Source organism: Bos indicus, chromosome 11 (genome assembly GCF_029378745.1).
Source record: "Bos indicus isolate NIAB-ARS_2022 breed Sahiwal x Tharparkar chromosome 11, NIAB-ARS_B.indTharparkar_mat_pri_1.0, whole genome shotgun sequence".
NCBI classification, from domain to species: domain Eukaryota; kingdom Metazoa; phylum Chordata; class Mammalia; order Artiodactyla; family Bovidae; genus Bos; species Bos indicus.
Window position 1 is genome coordinate 102,284,683 of NC_091770.1, and position 19,852 is coordinate 102,304,534.

A 19,852-nucleotide genomic window follows, 5' to 3' on the forward strand; every position below is an offset into this window, starting at 1 on the left:
CAGTCCCCTGAGTTGCCCAGGGAACCGCAGACCCTTCTGTCAGGCAGCTTTTCTCTGTAGGCTTCTAGAAAGCCCCTCTGGACAAATTGGGGAGGGAGGCCCAGAGTCGGTGCCAGGCCAACCCACCTCTGGCTGGTCCTTTTACTGCTTGTGGGGAGCCCCTCAAAGGACCGGCAGCTCTCCTGTTCTCCCTGGCTGCCCCACTGGGATCGTTTTTAGAGCGGCTCTCCCCAAAAATGCCAACCCAAGAGCTGGATCTTCTTTCCTGTCCAGCTCTGACCCAGGCATGACTTAGCTGTCCCGTGTCCAGGTCACTGAAATGATAGCTTTTCCCAACACCCCCAGTCTATACAGCAAACGGTGCCTGTGCCCAGGGCTCTCCTGGACAGATGGCTACTCATGTCCTCTGTGTGTGCAGAGGGCGTCATGCAAACATGAGCAAAATCCAGTCTGGGGAGCTGACTTTGCGCACAGGGAAAGACAATGGAGAATCCCGGGCAATTGATGCTACATGCCAAGGGGCAGCAAAGACATGGAGTCCAATGTGGGTTCAGATCCAGCCGTGGCCTCTCATTAGCGGTAAAGCTTTGGGCAAACAAGTCCAGCTGTCCAGGCCTCCCTTTCCCACCCGAAAAGCTGTGTAGTTTGCAGGGCTGCCTTAACTGTTAGGGGTACAAAGGGTAAGCGCCTCCATGGAGCCCGGCCCACAGTCACCATGACTACGATGTTGCCGTGGTTGGCGGTGGTAGCACCAGGGTGGGCCCAGTTAGCCCGTGTCATTGGGCAGCTGAGCTGGTAATGGGTGAATACGCTGCTCCTCTGTGGTATTTCCCTAGAGGAAAAGACTCTGATGCCGGGAAAGATTGAGGCCAGGAGGAGAAGGGGGAGACAAACAATGAGATGGTTGCATGGCATCACCAACTCGATGGACATGAGTTTGAGCAAACTCCTGAGATAGTGAAGGATAGGGAAGCCTGGGGTGCTGCAGTCCATGGGATCACAAAGAGTTGGACATGACTGAGCAACTGCACAACATCTAGGGTGTTTATATGTGAATGCAAGGACTCTGAGACACACAGCATGAACCTAAAGGATTAAATTGCCAAGGGTAGGATATCAAGCATGAAGGTAATATCAGGAGCCCACTGCTCTTGCGCCACGTGGCCACTATCACAGACAAACGGGTTTTGCAGGATGGAAGCGGACAGGACCTCGTAGGGCACCCACACCAGGTGGGCAGGCAGGACCAACACCCCCAAAGCCTCCTTGTGCTGCTTATAGCCAGTGTCCCTGCCCCAAAGGTACCCACCCTCCTGACTTCTAAAGCCAGACGTTAGTAGTGCTGTGTTTGGACTTCATCCACGTGAAGCAGTGTGTAACTTGTGTGTCTGGCTCCTTTCACCCCACACTGAGTGAGAACCACGCATGGCTTGTAGAGCTGATCTTTCATCCCTGTTGCAGTGGGCAGCTCCTCAGCCGACTGGCGTGGGGGCCAGATGACTCTCTGTTAAGGGGATGGGGGCTGTCTTGTGGATCTTGGGATGTTGGCCAACACCTCTGGCCTTTACCCACTGGACAGAGGGCAGTGCCGACTCCTTGGCTGTGACGACCACAAATGTCTCCAGACATGGGCAAATGTCCTCTGGGAGGGCAAAACTGCCCCCAGTTAAGCACCACTGCTGTGGAGTATTCTATGGAATGAATCTGTCACCACTTTTTTATCCACCTGGGATGGCCATTTTGGTGGTTGGCTATGACAAATCAAGCTACTGTGAGCATTCTCAGACATCTGCTTGGGTGGACATGGGCACACATCCCCATTGGGTGTCCAGGAGGGAATTGTTGGGTCATTGGTGGGTATATGTTTAGCTTTAATAGGTATTGCTGAACAGTTTTCTGTGGTGCTTGTACCAATCTACACTCCTACCAAGCACCTGAATGTTCTGGTTACTTCACATCTTTACCAATAGCACTGAGTTTTTATTTTGCAATCCTCAGAGGTTGAGCACCTTGACTTAGGGGTCCTGGCCACCTTGACATCCTCTTAATAAAAGGCCTATTCAAGTCTTTTCTTGTCTTTATATAGGATCGCCTGCCTTTTTCTCATTGATCTGTAGCAGCTCTTTATATATGATGGATAACAACTCTTTGTCAGATGTATGTATTGCAAATACCTTCTCTCACTCTGTGGACTCACACATTCTCAGAGCTAGAGGCAGTCTGTGCTCCCCTGTCAAACCCTCTGATGCCCTTGGTTGTCATTACTTGTTCCGTTTGTCCTTGTAGCAAGATAATGAATTTCGTAAGGGCAGGGGGCCGTTTGTTCACCTTGCAACTCCTGGCACAGAGCCTGGTGCAGAGGAAATGCAAAATAAATATTTGTGCAGGGAACGAATGAGTGACTTTCCCATTGGGATGATTTTTGCAGCCCAAGGCTTCAGTGTTTTTGGCCGCTGTTGATTCCTGGGCAACCGTCACTAAAAAGCGTGGAGATGGTGGCACTCGCTTTTCCCCCCGCCTCCTTCTCCACCGCCCCCTGCCCAGTGGCAGCCATGGAGTCTGTCTGTCGATCCTCTGCCAGCTGGAAGTCGGCCCACCTGCACCTGCGGGAGGGAGGCGGGGCCTCTCCCGGAGAAGTCACGTTTTCATTAACTTCCCTCGCCGGCACTGGAGAGGGCACATCATTTTCATAAACAAATGAGGAGCCAGGGCTTTGTCTGCGGCTCTGAGTGAATCATGTAGAAGGAAATCAAAACAAACCACCCAGCTGAGGCCCCTGCCTGAAACTCAGAACTCCTAGTTCTCAAGGACGGTCGAGGCCTGGGATCCGAGATGAGAAGGAAGAGGGAGGAAAATGGTGAGGCGGTGGGTAGCAAAGAACTGATCGTGTCTCCAAAGAGGCAGCTCATTCATTCATTCACTCGATCAACCCCTCTCTACCGGTATCTCTTCTCTGCTGATCGGTTTGAAAATCAGGGGTGGAAATAAATACTCTCTATGGGGTGTGTTGAGAATCTCTGCTCAATTTCGCTGTAAGCCCAAGACTGCTCTAAAAATAAAGTCTATTTTTAAAATAATCAACCTTGAAAGAAAGGAAAGAAGGGAGGGAGGGACAGAGAGAGAGGGAAGGAAAGAAGAAAGAAAGAAGGACAGCAGACAGTCTACCAACGGAGACAGACATTAAACTGATCACCACACAATTAATAACCCAATTACACTACTTTGTAACCTTTAATGGCTTTATTGAGCTATAATTCACATACTATACAATTCACCCATTTAAAGTATACGATCCAATGGCTTTCAGCATATACACAGGATTGGGCAACCAGCGCCACAGTTAATTTCAGGACATTTTCATTACCCCGAAAGAAGTCTCATACCTCTTAACCGTCACTCCTAAATCATTCTACTCCCTTTGCCATCTCAGCCGTAGGCAACCACTAATCCACTTTCTGTTTCTATGGATTTGCCTATTCAGGACATTTCATGAAATAAAATCATACAATATGTGGTCCTCTGTGACTGACTTCACCAAGCACCACACTGTCATAGCCTGTCCCCGCTGAAGCAGTTCTACTGTTTCTAGTGTGTAATTCTGTTTCTTGTTTTTGTTTTATGGTTTTTTAATTTTTCGACCATGCTGCATGTTGGACCTTAGTTCCCTGACCAGGAATTGAACCCATGCCCTCTGCACTGGAAGCGCAGAGTCTTTAACCACTGGACCACCCTAAATGTGAGCTCAGGGCCCGATGGGGCCATAGACAAGGAAGTTTGTCTGCACTGAGGGCAACCCAGGAGGGCTTCCTGGTGGAGGCAGCTTTTAATCTCAGGCATTTAGTGAGCATTGGTTACTTGCTACCAGGAAAAAGAAACTGACAGAAGTCATGGTTCTAGATGCATAGGAATTTATAATCCAGGCAGGCTGGCCTGCATGTGCATGCCTAGAAACTGAGGTCACTTAAATTCTAAGCTTATCCAAATGAACAGAACATATAGGAAGAGTTACTGGAGCCAGAGGAGGGAGAAGCCACTGTGAGCCGGAGGGGTCCAGTAAGTTTGAAGAATAAGAACCAGAAAAGGGAAGGCAGGCAGGAGCAAAAGCGACTGGGATGCCTGCAGACCCTTCAGGGTCGGGAGTGGTCTGATGTGCCCAAGTCTGAGGGTCACGTTGGGGAGTTGGGGGCAAACTTGCAGAGATGGGTGGGTTGGAAAGTGCAGGGCCCAGACTGCTGGGCTAAGGGAGTGGTTTATTCCAAAGGCAGTGATGAGCCGTTGTGGGTGGTCCTGGATCATCCACTTTTGTGCACCCAGGTCTCTGGGAGCCCAATCTTTGGGGACAGAGACTGATGGGACTGGAGAAAGGGTGAGGACGGAGCCACTGGACAGTCTTTGGTGAGGCTGGAGCAGTGAAGTCCTGGGGGTTTAACACCCTGCAACTGGGAGCCTGGGGCCCGCGGGGGTGGGAGAAGCAGCTGCACCCACCCAGCTCATAAAGTCCCCGGCCTCCAGGCCTGATGGCACCAGGAGCCATGCACCCCTGGCTGGTATCTCTTTAGCAGGCGGATCTGAATGTGGGCCAGAGAACACAGCCTGGGTTCCAACCCCAGCTCTGCCGCTTCTTCCTGGGTGGCTTCGTGCCGCCTGTCTGACCTCTCTGTGCCTCAGGTTCCCCATCTGAGAAATGGGGACAGCAATGGGCTGCCTCACAGGGCAGCCGTGAGGACTAAGTAAAAGAAGCAGATGGAGAACCCAGACCTCGGCAGGTGCCCACTGACGAAGAGCAGCAACGTTCTAAGCACCGTAGGACCCCTGCGCCCAGGGAGCTAGCTGCTCGTCTACAGAGAGGCAGCACAAGCATTGTGCTTAAGAGGGATCTTTATACCAGGATTACCTGCTGATTCCGTGGCGAAGAATGTGCCTGCCAATGCAGGAGACATGGGTTCGATCCCTGGTCTGGGAACATCCCACATGCTTTGGAGCACCTAAGCCTGTGGATCACAACTCCTGAGACCATGTGCCCTAGAGCCCGTGCTCCGCAACAGAAGTCCCGACAGTGAGAAGCCTGGTCTCTGCAACTAGAGAAAAGCCCATGCAACCATGAAGACCCAGCATAGTCAAAAATAAATAAATAAATATATATATATATTTTTAAAAGAGCTTCACCCCGAGGCCAAACACATCTGCACGTCACACCCGGCCCTGTCCTTTAGGAGCCGAGGATCATGGTCCTGCCACTCTGGTTCTCAGCTTCCCTACCTGTACAATGGGGAAATCGATGTGGTTGATCACAGAGCAATTTCATCCCCACAAACCCCTTCTGTGGGGTCAAGGAGGAGTTGACCCGAGACGCAGAGTGAGAATGGCTGTCCTGCCGCCAGGAGGGTGACAGTGGGCCTTGTCACCGCAGGCCCCCTCCCCCGCCCCCAGGCAGCTCCAGGGACAAGGATTTGAGGGTCCAGCTAGGAGTGAAGGGTTAGGGAGGAAGATGCCCCCTCCCTCGGGGGGTGGCCCCAGTGGAGTCTCCGTGAACCAGGTCTTTCCATCCATCTCCGTGATACATTGTGTGCAGCACTAGGCGGGCGGATCTGGGCTGGACCCAAGACCGGCTGCTCGGTGTGGGACTGTGCCGCCCTCTCCTGCCTCATAAATGCACCTCCTCCTTCAGGGCCTGGGTCCCAACCACCCGCTACCACCAGGGTCCTCCTGACTCTGCTCTCCTCACCCGCCCCTGAGCAGGAGCCCAGCAGGCAGGCTTCCCCAAGGTGTGTCTCAACGCCCAACAGCGCTTAGCGCTTGTCTCAGGGGCGTTGGCGGTCCACACCCCAGTCACGCTGAGATCGTCCACAGACCCTGGGGCCACTGATTTCAGTGTAACACCCTGGGTCTGAGATCCCACTCTTGACCTGTGCCTCTGTCCTTCCCCAACAGGCTGAGCTCGGGAAGCCCCGGGAAAGAAGCTGCAGTCTGCCCGGAATTAATTTTAATTACGGACTCTACATCCGGGGACTGGATGGAGGGGTCCCCGAAGGTGAGCAAGCGTCCTTGGTCGCCAAAGGGACTTGAGCCCTCTAACCAGGCCACATGGCAGCTGGCCACGCTCCAGGAAAAGAGTCGGGGGTCTGCCCTGCAGCATGATTCCAAGTCAGCTTAGCTGAAAAGGACAGGACCACACGGGGTCCAGGTCTAATGTGTCAGAGAAATAGCAAGGGTCCCTGACTGTGTGGAGCCTTGTCCCCAGGCAGGAGACTGTGCTCTGCACCTTCTGAGTTGCAAGCATGGGCAGGGTCAGGGCCAGCCCTCTGATGGCTCAAAGGAGGCCTACGGCTGCTGTTGTTTAGTCACTAAGTAGTCTCTGACCCTTTGTGACCCCACGTACTGCAGCCTGCCAGGCTCCTCTGTCCGTGGGATTTCCCAGGCAAGAATAGTGGAGTGGGTCACCATTTCTTCTCCAGAGGATCTTCTTGACAAAAGAAGACACAGGGGTGGAACCTGCACCTCCTGCATTGGCAGGCAGATTCTTTACTGCTGAGCCACCAGGGAAGCCCCAAAGGAGGTCAAGGATGGGCAAGCCCAGCTCCATGAAGGATGCTCAGGCCCCGACTAGAATCTGGGAATCTTGACCCCTCCCTTTCCGGGGAGCCGAGCAGGGCTGTCCCTCCACGGGTTCTGGGTTAATCAAAGATATTTGTGCCCCAGTTTCCTCCCAGTGAGATGCCATGATTGCTTTACCTCTCTGACTGATTTGGTGGCCCTGGCTCTGTCTCTCCCTGCCCTCAGCCATCGGACACTGGAACGTGTTTAAACAGCAGCCGACTTGCCCCCACGAGCTGACCCGGAATTATATTGCCATGAACAGAGGGGCCGTGAAGGCTGGCCTGGTCACTGCCCGGGAGAATTTGCACTACCGTCAGCTCAACGACATCCGCATCAGTGACCAGGATGACAGGCGCCTCAAGAAGGAACCGCCCTCCCTCCCCCCAAATATGACATTCGGGATCCGGGCACGGTAAGATGGCTGGTACCCAACGCTCCATCCCCTCACCGGGGCGGTGACAGGGCGCTCACGGTCAGGAACAATGCGGGAGTGGGACTCTGGACTCCAGGGAGGGGTGAGTGATCCAGGCCTGGCCAATCAGCGTATTTCACAAACCACCTTCACGGTGATTGGCTCAGAGGCAGACATGTGACCCACGTCCCAACTCTGGAATGTGTGACATTCTATAAAATAATGTGGTTGCATGTAATCAAGTCTCAAACAACTTGGATTTTTTTTTAATGGGGAATTTATTGGCTCACATGAGTGAAAGGGAAGAGCTTCAGGCATAGCCGGATCTAGGCAATCAGGCAATGTCATGTTTGCCTCTCCATGACTTGGCTGTGCTTCCCAGTTTTGGCTCCGGTCTCTGATAAGCTTCTTCCTCACTTGGCAAAATGGCCAGGGACAGCTGCATCCTTAGATCCTGTGCTTTTAGTGACCTCGGTGGAAAGGAACCATAAAAGCCTGAGGTTAAGATTCTTTGGCCCGACTTCAGTACCGTGCTTGTCCCTGGCCCAACCGCAGGGGCGAGTAGAAATCGCAAAATACACTGACTGGCCAGGCCGGGGTCACCGTGTCTTGCCTCTGCTCCAGTTACTGAGGCCAGGGGATTCTGATGCTCTGATGGGTCAGGCCTGACCCCTGGCCCCTCGTTGGAGGGAGCTTGCTTGGAATCAGTCTCCACAATCTATATGGGCTGACGGTGGAAAAGATGTGGAAAGAGGGCTTCTGACCCAGAAGGATAAGAACAGAACACAACGGCAGGCAAAAACAGCAGTTGTCCAGCACGGCAGAGTTTCGTGTCTGGCGTGTTTCACTCAGCATAACGTACTTGAGAGTCATCTGTGCTGTAGCATGGATCAGAATTCCTTTCCTTCTTAAGGCTAAATAATAGTCCAAACTATATCACATTTTGTTTATCGATTCAGAATAGTCATCCGGGTTGCTTCCACCTTTTGGCTATTGTGAATAGCGCTGCTATGAGCATGGGTGTGCGAGTATCTGCTTGAGTCCCTGCTTTCGATTCTTTTGCATATATACCCGAGAGTGGAACTGCTGGAGCACATGGGGCTTCTATGTTTATTTATTTTAGCTGACGTGTGTTTCCCACAGTGTCCGCCACCATACTTTTGTATGCTTTTCCCTCTGCCTTTTCTCACCGTCCTACCTGGTAAAACCTACTTGTTCATCAAAGCTCAATGCAGCATCCTCTCTTTAGTAAGCTTTCCTGTCTCCCTGGCCTCAAATAGTATGCACCACTCTCTTACTGGAAATGCATTTCTGTTCATCAGCCCTCAAGACCTGGAATGTGGCACTAGAGACACATTGGAAAGTCACTCGTGGGCCAGATTGACTAATTATCTGTACATCATCCTTCTTCCCGCTTTGAAATAACACCCAAGTCAGTCTCTGAAGACAAGGCAAGGTTCTCCAGTGCAGTGCAGAGTCCCCGCTGTGTGGTCACTAGCCTGGCCCACTTTGGTCACCAGTGTCTTGAAGACAGCATGGTGTCCAGGGGAAGCCCCAGCCAGGAGTCGCCTGGGCATTTTGTCACACCTTCATTCCCAACCCTTGCTCCTTCTAGGACTTCTGTTCCTTCATCTGTAAATAGGATGTTACAGCAGTAACCAGCATTCTGGGGCTCTCAGGCTATGTTCTGCCTCTCTGTCAATTCCATGCCATCATCATTAAAACCCTGTGCAGCCTAGTGTTTCATAGCAGCACTGTTTAGCTAAGATCTAGAAGCAATCTGGAAGTTGTCCACGGACAAATGAATGGATAGAGAAGATGTGGCATATATATATGTTTGTGTGAGTTGCTCAGTCCTGTCTGACTCTTTGTGACCTCATGGACTGTAGCCTATCAGGCTCCTATGCCCATGGAGTTCTCCAGGCAAGAATAGTGGAGTGGGTTGCCATTCCCTTCTCCAGGGGATCTTCCCAACCCATGTATATACATACACACAAGGGAATACTACTCAGTAATAAAAAAGAATGGAATAATGCAATTTGCAGCAACGTGGATAGACCTATGGATTATCATACTAAGTGAATAAGTCAGGCAGAGAAAGACAAATATAGGACATCACTTATATGTGGAATCTAAAATAGGATACAAATGGACTTATTTATAAAACAGAAACAGACTCCCAGACATAGAAAGCACACCTATGGTTACCAATGGGGGAAGGCGATAGAGGAGGCGTAAACTGGGAGTTTGGGATTAGCACATACACATAAAACAGATAAACAACAATGTCTTATTGCATAGCCCAGGGAACTATAGTCGATACCCTGTAATAAACCATAATGGAAAAGATTATGGAAAAGAATATATACATGTTATATATGTACAACTGAACCTCTTTGCCATACACGAGAAACTAGCACAACATTGAAAATCAAAGACTGTGCAGGAAGCAGGCAGGGTTACTCACCCAGCTGAGCCACGGAGAGACGCACTGACCTCCCTAAGACCACACAACTTTTTCCCAGAAAGGCTTGGCCCGGATTCTTAACTGGCATGCGTACATTTAGAAATACGGGGACTGCCACAGCGGTTCAGCGGTTAAGACGTTGTGCTTCCACGGCAGGGTGTAGGGTTTCCACCCCTGGTCAGGGAACTAAGACCTTGCATGCTGCAGGGGTGCAGCTAAAAGTTTTATTTAAAAAAAATGAGATATTAGAACACAGCTCCTTAGCCATCATTTGGTTCGAAGCCCTTCTTTGAAAAAGGAAAACAGTAGTTCAGAGAGGTGAAGAAATGTTCACAAGGTCACACAGCAGGGTGTGACTGACCCAAGTCAGATCTCGGCCGGCCAGCATGCTCCATCCAGTGCTCTTTCTTCGGGTACAGTGCGACCCCCCGAAGTGTCTGGTCCGGGGGCTGTATGGCTCTACGTACAATGGAAAAGCTTAAGTCAGCCGGGCTCAGAAAGAACATCCATTACCATCGAGCTTTCAATATAAAAATCTTAAATCGCTATAAAACTGAGTGGCTACAATTCCAAGGAAAGGACGTGATGAAGTGCCGGCTATATCTTCTGTGATGGTAAATGGGCTTTGCATATGCAAATTGAATGGATTTTAAAATGGTATTTAATGACAATTTTCGTAGCAGACGTTAACATTAATTGCACAAAAATGAAAATGCTGCATTAGGTTGCTGTTAGCAGCAAATATTGTGGCCATAAAGCTTTATCTTTATCAACAGCGGCCCTTTCTGATGTGACAGGGCAGCTCAGCAAATTGCAAGCAAAAGCGCTTTTATGGAACAAAAATACCCCCCAAAGCAGGCCCAAATCGGCATCAATTTCGCTTTATTTCTTCGTAAATGGAGGTTAAATGGCTGCTGGAAAAGCTTTTACTGCAACGCCCAACCTGCCCCCGAAGCCCCTCAACCTTCCAACATCCGTGCAAGGAACAGTTATAAAATCATTGCCCCCTCTCATAATGGGGCTATTACTTTAAAGTTATGGGACCGAGGCCCATTCTCTAATGATCACCTTTTACAAGCCTCGATTGTATTTATTTCTTTACTTTAAAAGCATGTTAGAAACCAAATCCGATTACACCCGACTACCCGAGGAGTGGTTGGGGTGATTTGATCCAATAAAGAAAGAAGCAAAGAAACAAATGACTACTAATAACTCACAAGTACAAATATGTTAAAAAAAATAAAGTTCCATTTCAGACTGAACACAGGAGAGGCCTACTCTAAGCTAGGGATGCTGTGTTTGTAGGTTTAACCCCCACGTGAGAGAGCCCCCTGCCTCCCCCAGGATCAAATCCTCTGGCCTTTGATACATTTCACAGTGGACAAAATAACCAGACCTGAGTGGCCCTGTGCACCTCCACCCACCCGCTCATTCAACCTCTCAACGCCAGACGGAGTCAAAACCTGAATCTGTGACTATTCAATTACTTCCTTTCCAGTTAGCTGATTTGGTTTCCAATCCGTACCAATTTGTTACCGATTGTCCCTAAATCAGAAAGGTACATTTCGATCCTTGAGCCTCCAGCTAGAAGAAAGTGGACACCTAAGCAATTATCTGGCAAAGGATGCCCATGAAGACACGTGATCACAAGTAGGGGTGGAGGCCAAATCAACCCGCGAAGGTGTTCATTTGGCCCAGGCAGTGATTTAAAAAATCAAAATTTCAGGACTTCCCTGGTGATCCAGTGGTTAAGACTCCATGCTGCCAATGCAGGGGGCACAGGTTTGATCCCTGCCAGAAGATCCCACATGCTGCAGAGCTCAGCCAGAAAAGTTTGAATGACTTGCCACATTAAAAAAAAAAAAAACAGGAGATCTCATATAAAAACAGTTTAGTAGCTGAGATGTGTCCGACTCTTTGCAACCCCATGGACTATATAGCCCACCCGGCTCCTCTGTCCATGGAATTTTCCAAGCAAGAATACTGGAGTGGGTGTCCATTCCCTTCTCCGGGGGATCTTCCCCTCCCAGGGACTGAACCCAGGTCTTCTGCACTGCAGGCAGATTCTTTACCGACTGAGCCACCAAGGAAAAGTCAGACGCCCAGGCATCCTGGGTCTGCACTCCTGCTTACACTCCCCGGAGGCCGGGGCTGAGCAGCAGCGCCCGCTGCAGGCAGAATCCACGGGTGCTCTTCTGTCTATCCTAGCCTGCACCCAGCCTGGCTTCTTTCATTTTCATGATCCATCTGGTCCCAGGAGGCATTGAGTTTGCAGCTGTTGGTGTAGACAGGTCATCTTGACTATTCAGCCACCTGCTTCCTCTTTTTTATCCTCTGATGATCATAGGAGCCACCATGGACAGAAGTTGCTGTGAACTGAACTTAAACGTGGCAGCTGCCTGCACACACAGCTGCTGACGAATCCTACGAGGCAGGAAGCACTTGGTTCACTTTGAGCGTCTGTGCTCAGTCGTGTCCGACTCTTTGCGACCCCATGTGCTGCAGCCCACCAGACTCCTCTGTCCATGGGCTTCTCCAGGCAAGAATACTGGGGTGGGTTGCCATTTCCTCCTCCAGGGGATCTTCCTGATGCAGGGATCGAACCCCAGTCTCTTGTGTCTCCTGCATGGGCAGGCGGATTCTTCACCACTGAGCCACCTGGGAAGCCGGAAAGGGAGGATTCAGGCACTCCCCTAGGCCGCACAATGGCAGAGCCTGGATTTGCACCCTGGCTAGCTGGCGGGCTTTGAAAAGTGAACCCCTAGGAGCAGGCAGCTGGAAAGAAGCCTGGGCATCCTTGCTCTGCTGTTTCACTGTCAAACTCAGAATCCAAGCGAAGGAAGAATTTTTAATTCTCATTACGTGTAAGGTCATAACGCAGATCTCAAAGCACGCTGTGACCCCAGGTCCATTAACGGATAAACAGATACATCTGGAGGCCAGAAATGTAACCATTAAAGAAGGGCTTAATTACTGATGTGTCTTAATAAGTGTTTGCAAATGTTCACATGCCCTCGGTACATCTTAATTGTTACTGCTCCTAATTGGTCCAACATTTTCAATTATGATAAGACAAGGATGGCTTGGGGGTGGGGCAGGGGGAGATCTGGGCAGCAGCTGGCACTCCAGGCAGATTCTGGGTGCCCAGGGCTCTGCCTTCATGGATGCTAGTGGGGGATCCATCATTCAGTCAATGAGCAAACAGCCCCCTGCACGCCAGTATCTGACATGAGCAGGTGGAAGATGGGCAGACCCTTCTTTGAACTAACAACGGCAACTAGTATTATGCCCGACATTGCTGAGCACCTCAGAGGCCTTCTCTCCTTGAATAACTGAACAGCTCAGTGAGTACAAGTCTTACATCCCCATCACACAGAAGAAGAGACAGAGGGTCAGAGAGGAGAAGTCATTTGCCCCCGGCTGCTCTGTAGTGGAATGGAGGTTAGTCTGGCCCCACCACCTGTGATGGTGACCATGGCACTGAGCTGCCTCCCCAACAAACGTAAGGATGGAGGTGGCATGGGTAGAGATGCTACCCAAATTTTTCCTGCACAAGAGGTGTACTGAGACAGAGTATATATGATGAAGGCCATCTTGTCTGGATTTTCCTTAAAGCTTTAAACATAATCTGTGTGCGTGTGTGTGCGCTCAGTCACTTGGTCATATCTGACTATTTTGTGAGCCTATGGACTGTAGCCCGTCAAGCTCCTCTCTCCATATGATTTTCCAGGCAAGAATACTGGAGTGGGTTGCCATTTCCTACTCTGAGGGATCTTCCTGACCCAAGGATCGAACCTGAGTCTCCTGGGTCTCCTGCGTTGGCAGGAGGATTCTTTACCACTGCCCCACCTGGGAAGCATCATAAGAGCCCAGTGAACTTCCCTTTGGAGGTCTTACTTCCCTTCCCCTTCGCCTTCACCCACCTCCCAGTAAACGAGCTCTGTGATGGGGCGTCCAGAACTGCCCTACACAGGATGCTCCAGGTCTGCTTTGCCTCCTCCTGTCCCAGCATCCCTGGTGCCAACCCCAGTGCCTTTGCTGAAAAGCCCTCAGTAAATATTGGCTGAATGAATGTACGAGTATGGCCACACTGAAGTCTGACTATGAAGCCAGTAACAACTTGGGTAGAACTCTTACCTCACCCACCAATTAGTCTAGCCTAGACTCCCTCCAACCCAGGTGCTGAAAGTGTTCAGACCACGGGAAAACAAGAAACACAAGAAGGATGGGGAACGTTGCCAGCCCACCCTCCTAGCCGCGGTCGCTGCTCACCCAGCTATCAGATGCATCATCAGCCTGACACTGACAAATGTGAAGGATGGAGGAAGTTTTACAGGCTGTTAAAAAAATGTTTGCTGCCTGACAGGTTTTTTTGAATCTCTCTGCCAAGCTGATTTATTTTACAAATTTACAAGGGGCCCATCAATCACCCTGGGTTATTTTGTTTCTCCCAGAGCTGATGGCCGAAATCCAAGCCACCCACCCAAACTCCTATAAAATAATAATAAGCCCCTTCCCAAGCACCTGTCCTAGGGATCTGAGACAGGTTTTGAACTGGAAGGCCAGTTCTGGGTGCAATCACTGGCCAAAACTCAGCAGAGTGAAACCAGGCTGACCACAAGGGGGAGCATGTGGACCTCACAAGGACCCTGGTGCCGGGGAGCTGGGCTGAAAGGGTCATCCTGCCAGGCAACCAGCCCCCCACCAATATGCTCCCCAATGCTGACTGCAACTGTGGTTAAATAGTCTTCTGCTTCTTCATCGGCTGCTCAGGTCCTGGGGGGCATGGACCTTGTCAGTTTTGTCCACCACTCTATCGTCGGAGCCTGGAACATAGTAGGCACTCAGTAAATATTTGCTGGAGAAATGCGGTCCAGGGCGTTTTAAGGCTTTGAGACATTATTCACAGTGAGGAGGAAGTTGATTTGAGATGCAGAGATGAGATGGTAAAACCAGAGATTCCTTTATCATTTAGCCAACAGTGGTCCCCCAAATTTTGGCACCAGGGACAGGTTTTGTGGAAGATCATTTTTCCAGGGACTGGGGTGTAGGGGATGGTTTCAGGATGATTCAGACAAATTATATTTATTGTGTACTTTATTTCTATTATTATTTTATCAGATCATCAAGCATTAGATCCCAGAGTTTGGAAACCCCTGATTTAGCAGACTCTGCTGTCTTCCCCTATGGTGGATGTTGTGAATCCACATTGCAATGATGCATCCTCAAAGACCAAATGTGTTTCTTGGCCACATTAATAGAGGTAGCAGGTCCAGAATGAGGGAGGTGACCTTCCTATTCTCTTCTGCCACTCAGGTCACTCTTCTGGCGTCATTTTAAAACATGAGCCGTCACAGATTCAGGGGAAGGCCCATAACCAGCGGCGCGTCCAGACAGGAGACATCAGCCCGGGACAAGGGCAAGGAGGTCACTGTGTCAGAGAACACGGCCGGAAATGGTCTTCCCCAGCTGCACGAGGAAAGACTTAGACGGTTCTCAATAGCCTGAGGCCCTGCTATGAGGACAGTGGAGGGCCTTTGCTTTCAGGGGTTTCAGAAAATAAAGCGAGGACCAGCATATGTATGTGTGTCCGGGGGGCAGTCCCAGTGGCTAACATTTGCAGAGCCCTCGCTAAGCAGCCGATGGATATAATGTTGAGTGCTTTACATGCATCATCTCATTAAATCCTCACAATTCTGTCAAGTTTGGACCGTTGTCCCCATTTTACAGATGTGGAAACTGAGGCCAAGAGACTCACTTGTCCAAGGCCACACGGCCGGTCAGTGGCTGTGGCAGGATTTGCGCCACGTTTTCCTTCCGAGCCGCAGTCCATGTCTGCAGCAGGCTGAATTCTTCCAGGAGGCAGAGGCAGCCCTCCGGGCATGGAGGGGAGTCCTCACAGCAGGATGGTGTCTCTGAACAACAGCCAAGGCCGAGGACCACTTGCTTTCCGCAGAATAGCTTAGTTCATCCTCACTGAAACCCGGCACCTCCATTCACCTACGAGGAACTAAGGCGTGGAGGGGGAGGTTGTGTCCCTCTGCAGGTGGTGAGTGTTCACTCCAGGACCTATACACTCAGCGGCCGGAAAAGATTCTCACAGTAGGTGGAAGTGTTGGCTGGCTCATCACAGCCCGCCTTGGGCCAGGGACACCCCACACTGGACCCGACAGGGGTGCCTCCTGCTCAGAACCATCCTGCTTCCCTGGGCCTGACCTGGAGGGAGTTCTGCTAAAGAGGGGCCCAGGCGGGCAGCGATAGCCCGGGACCTTGTGATCTGAGGATCGCACTCTGTCCCTCCTCCTCTCCTGGAAGCCCAGCCTCTCGGGGTAACCCCTGCCCGACTCCTCCTGCTCCATCGCCTCCCATCTCCCCAAACTCCCGCTCACTTGCTCCTTCCTCCAAGGCAGCTTTGTTGCCAGGGCCCGAAGGAGACATTTTTCATGCTTTGCCTTTTTTCCCCTCTCGTCTCTCCTGCGGCCCAAAGATTTATTCCTGGCCCGAGGCTCCCAGCATCCAGAGCAGAGAGGGCTCCGGGAGGCACTGATGGGCCCATAATGGACAGGACCGCCATCCCCCAGGGGCCTGTCCCGCCCAAACCCCATCCATCAGGAGCGGCTCAATGCCGGGGTCAGCGCTAACGAGGCCGGGCTGCTCCCCCTCGGGGCCTCCCCAGTCGCAACTCACAGGCTTCGGCTCCTGCTTTGATTTTTCCAGAGCCGGGCCTCACCCTCCCAGGTCGGTGGGCGAAGCGTGGGAAGTGGGCTCGGTGCCCGGCCTGGCGGAGGGTCCCTCGTCCTCACCTCTGCACGCCTCCAGCCTTGACGTTATTAGAGGGGTGGCTGGGGGGCAGCTGCTCTGCCCCTCCCATGGCACGGTGTTCCCTCGACACAGGTGTGGAGAAGCTGGTACTGTGGGGGAGCCTGCCAGCACCACCGGGGCCACCGCAGGAACCAGGCCTCAAGACCTGCACATCACTTCCGTCCTTGCTGGAACCGGAAGCCCAAGAATTCGTCGAATGCTAAGGACCAGTTCAGGGCTCAGCTCAGGCCCCTTTGCAGGCCACATGGAGGTGGCCAGCCATTCATGCCGAAACTCTTGGCGCCCTGCACCAATTCTGATGAATAGTAATGCCAGCTTCTGGTTCTGCAGCTCCTATGAGGCCAGGTGCCTTCTCTTATGTGACCCTCAGAGCAGCCCTTTAAGTAATGACTTTTTTTTTTCCTGCCCGCACTGCAAAGCTTGAAGGATCTTAGGTCCCTAACCAGGGATCGACCCCAGACCTTGACAAGTGAGAGCGCTGAGTCCTAACCACTGGACCGCCAGAGAATTCCCAAATAGTGACTCTCTTATCCCCACATTACCGATAAGACTCTCTTATCCCCGAGGCCCAGACACACTTGTCCAGGATTGCGTGGCCAGAAAGTGGTCACACTGGGGTTTGACCTCAAAGGCCACGTTGTTGCCTGCATCCTACGCTGCGTAGGATTTAGTGCCCACCCATGCGGGGCGTCACACTGGGTGTTTGGAATACAGAGAGGAAGGAAGGAAGACGCAAAATAAAGCAGGCAATGAATGGGCAAGATGGCAATGCAGCCAGTACATATTGCTTCTGGGTGGGCAGAGGAGAGGGGAGCAGAGGAAGACAGAGGGCCCAGGGGCACTTTGGGTCGTACCTGACTTTGCTCACTGCTACCTCCAGCGCCTGGGATGTAGCAGGTGCTTGATAAATGCCTGCTGACTGACAGCATAAGAAAGAGTAGATAGGCACCTCCCTGGTGGTCCAGTGGCTAAGATTCCTAGCTCCCAATGCAGAGGGCCCGGGTTCTATCCCTGGTCAGGGAACTAGATCCCACATGCCGCAACTGAAGATCCCGCATACCTGCAACTGGACCTGATGCAGCCAAATAAATAAATAAGGCAAAATGCCAATATTTCTTTAAAAAAAAATTTATTTGACTACACAGGAGTCTTAGTTGTGGCATAGAGGATCTTTAATTGAACCATGTGGGATCTAGTTACCTGACGAGGGACTGAACCCGGGCCCCCTGCATTGGGAGCACAGAGTCTTAGCCACTGGACCACCAGGGAAATCCCCAAATGCCGATATTTAAAAAAAAAATAGACAGCTTAATGGCATGATGGTGATCCATCCCTGATTTAGAGAACAGCCAATATTCTCAGGCTGGAGAGCTCAGGAGACAACCAACCCTTTCTTGGGCATGACTTGCCGGGCCCTGAGCTTCAGCTGTTATTTCTGGGTTTCTGTAACAATGACCACAAACTCACTGGCTTGAAATATGTGAAATGTATTCTTTTTTAATGTGGAGCCCAGAAGTCCAAAGTCGGGGTGTTGCAGGGTTGCGCTCCCTCCGAAGGCTCTAGGGCAGACCCTTCTTCGTTTCTTCCAGCTCCTGGTGGCGCCAGTGTCCTCAGCTTCTGGCTGCTTCTCACCAATCTCTGCTCACATGGCCGCCTTCTGTGCGTCTGTATCTTCTTCTGTCTCAAATAGAAACACTTGTCAGGCGATACAGGCCTCACCCAAGGCAAGCATGGTAGTCTGATCTCAAGGTCCTTAATGAATGACCTCATCAAAGACTCCTTTTCCAAATAAGGTCACATTCCTGGGTGCTGGGGCTTAGAATTAGGACATATATTTTTGGGGGTCCACCCACCACTCAACCCACTATAATCACCAAAGCATCTTAACACAAAGTCAGAAAGGTCTGCATTTTAGATACTGGCTTTTGAGAAAAACTGGTGGCTCAGATGGTTAAAGAATCCGCCTGTGATGCAGGAGACGCAAGTTCCATCTCTGGGTCTGGAGCACTTCCTGTAGAGTTAGGGACTGGTAGCCCGATCCAGTATTGTTACCTGGAGAATCCCGCGGACACAGGAGCTTGGCGGGCCACAGTCCATGGGGGTCACAAAGAGTTGGATATGCCTGAGTGACTAACACTTTTACTTTGAGAAAACCACCTTCAACGTTATTGTTTTATAATGGCTTCCCCTGGCATCTTGCTACAGATTATGTTTCAATTAAAACTATAGAAGTGCTTTGTAATCAGTCAAGAGTTGGAATCAGCCAAAATGTGACGGGTGTAAATGCTTTCCTAACAATCAGACATCTATTTCTGCCAACTTTTTCTTTTGTGTTTTTGAGGAAGTCCTCCAGAAAAAGAAATAGAGAAATTCAGAAGCTACATAACTCACTGCCATGACTCCACGCTCAAAGTTAACAAATGCCCAACTTGGTCATTTTTGCTTCTGATCTTTATTATTATTATTATTGGCTGCACTGGCTCTTCATTGCAGCACGCGGGCTCTTCGTCCTGGCGTGCAGACTTCTCTAGTTGTGGCACTCAGACTTCAGAGCACACCGGCTCCGTATTTTCATTGCACTGGCTTAGTTGCCCCAAGGCGTGTGGGATCTTAGTTCCTCAACCAGGGATTGAACCTGAGTCCCTTTAATTGAAAAGCAGATTCTAAACCACTGGTCCAACAGGGAAGTCCCTGAACCTTTACTATTATTATCATTATTAAAGAAATAAAATAAAGCAAACATAAGTGGAAGCCCGTCCTCAACTCTCCTAATCCCACACTCTTTCCTCTGTCCCCTGAGGACTATCCTGAGGCTGGAACAGGCTTTCCTCCCCGGTGTTCACATATTTGCTATACCCTTAAATGTTCATGAATAATGCATATTATTTAGTATGGTTTCAAGGTGGTGCTGGTAGTAAAGAACCCACCTGCCAGTGCAGGAGATGTAAGAGACGCAGGTTCCATTCCTGGGTCAGGAAGATCCTCTGCAGAAGGAAATGGCAAGTCACTCCATTACCCTTGCCTGGAGAATCCCATGGACAGAAGAGCCTGACGGGTTGTAGTCCACAGGCTCACAAAGAGAGTCGGACATGACTGAAGTGACTCAGCACGTAGGCACACAAACCATTAAAATCTCGTTGCATGGCGACTTGCTTCTTCACTCTGCATGTTTGCGTAAGTCCCCAGGTCCCTGTCCAAATCACCCACGGTGGGCTCATCCCTTTCCCACCACTTGACTTCTCACTTCTCCCATGATGATGAGGAAATGCGGAATTCTTTGGGGTCATGGTCCACAAGCAGAGTTTCCACACCGAAGCGGGACACCCTCAGCTTACACAGACACCCCAGTGGATCTGAAACCGATTGGTGTCATTTCAGGGGCTCCAAAGAGCTCCGGTACCCTAGTCCTTAATGTCTCAGTGCAGAGAATTCAGCGAAAGCAAAGTGGCAGATAAGAAGTGATTCATTAGGACAGGATGCCTGTGAGGCTTCCAAGAGAGTGGGCGAGAAATGCCCGTGCCCTGAGAACTTAACTAAGTGGGCCGCAGTTTTCT

General features: G+C 50.8%; 1 protein-coding gene across 3 annotated transcripts in view; it reads left to right on the forward strand.

Moving 5' to 3' along the window:
• The window catches only part of CFAP77 (cilia and flagella associated protein 77), a 152,071-nt gene that overhangs the window by 85,008 nt on the left and 47,211 nt on the right, over positions 1-19,852 (forward strand). For all 3 annotated transcript variants that reach the window (XM_070799496.1, XM_019971055.2, XM_019971054.2), the window contains exons 2-3: positions 5,932-6,031; positions 6,781-7,009. In XM_070799496.1, coding sequence (XP_070655597.1) covers positions 5,932-6,031; positions 6,781-7,009 — 329 coding nt within the window. The remainder of the gene's footprint in view (positions 1-5,931; positions 6,032-6,780; positions 7,010-19,852) is intronic.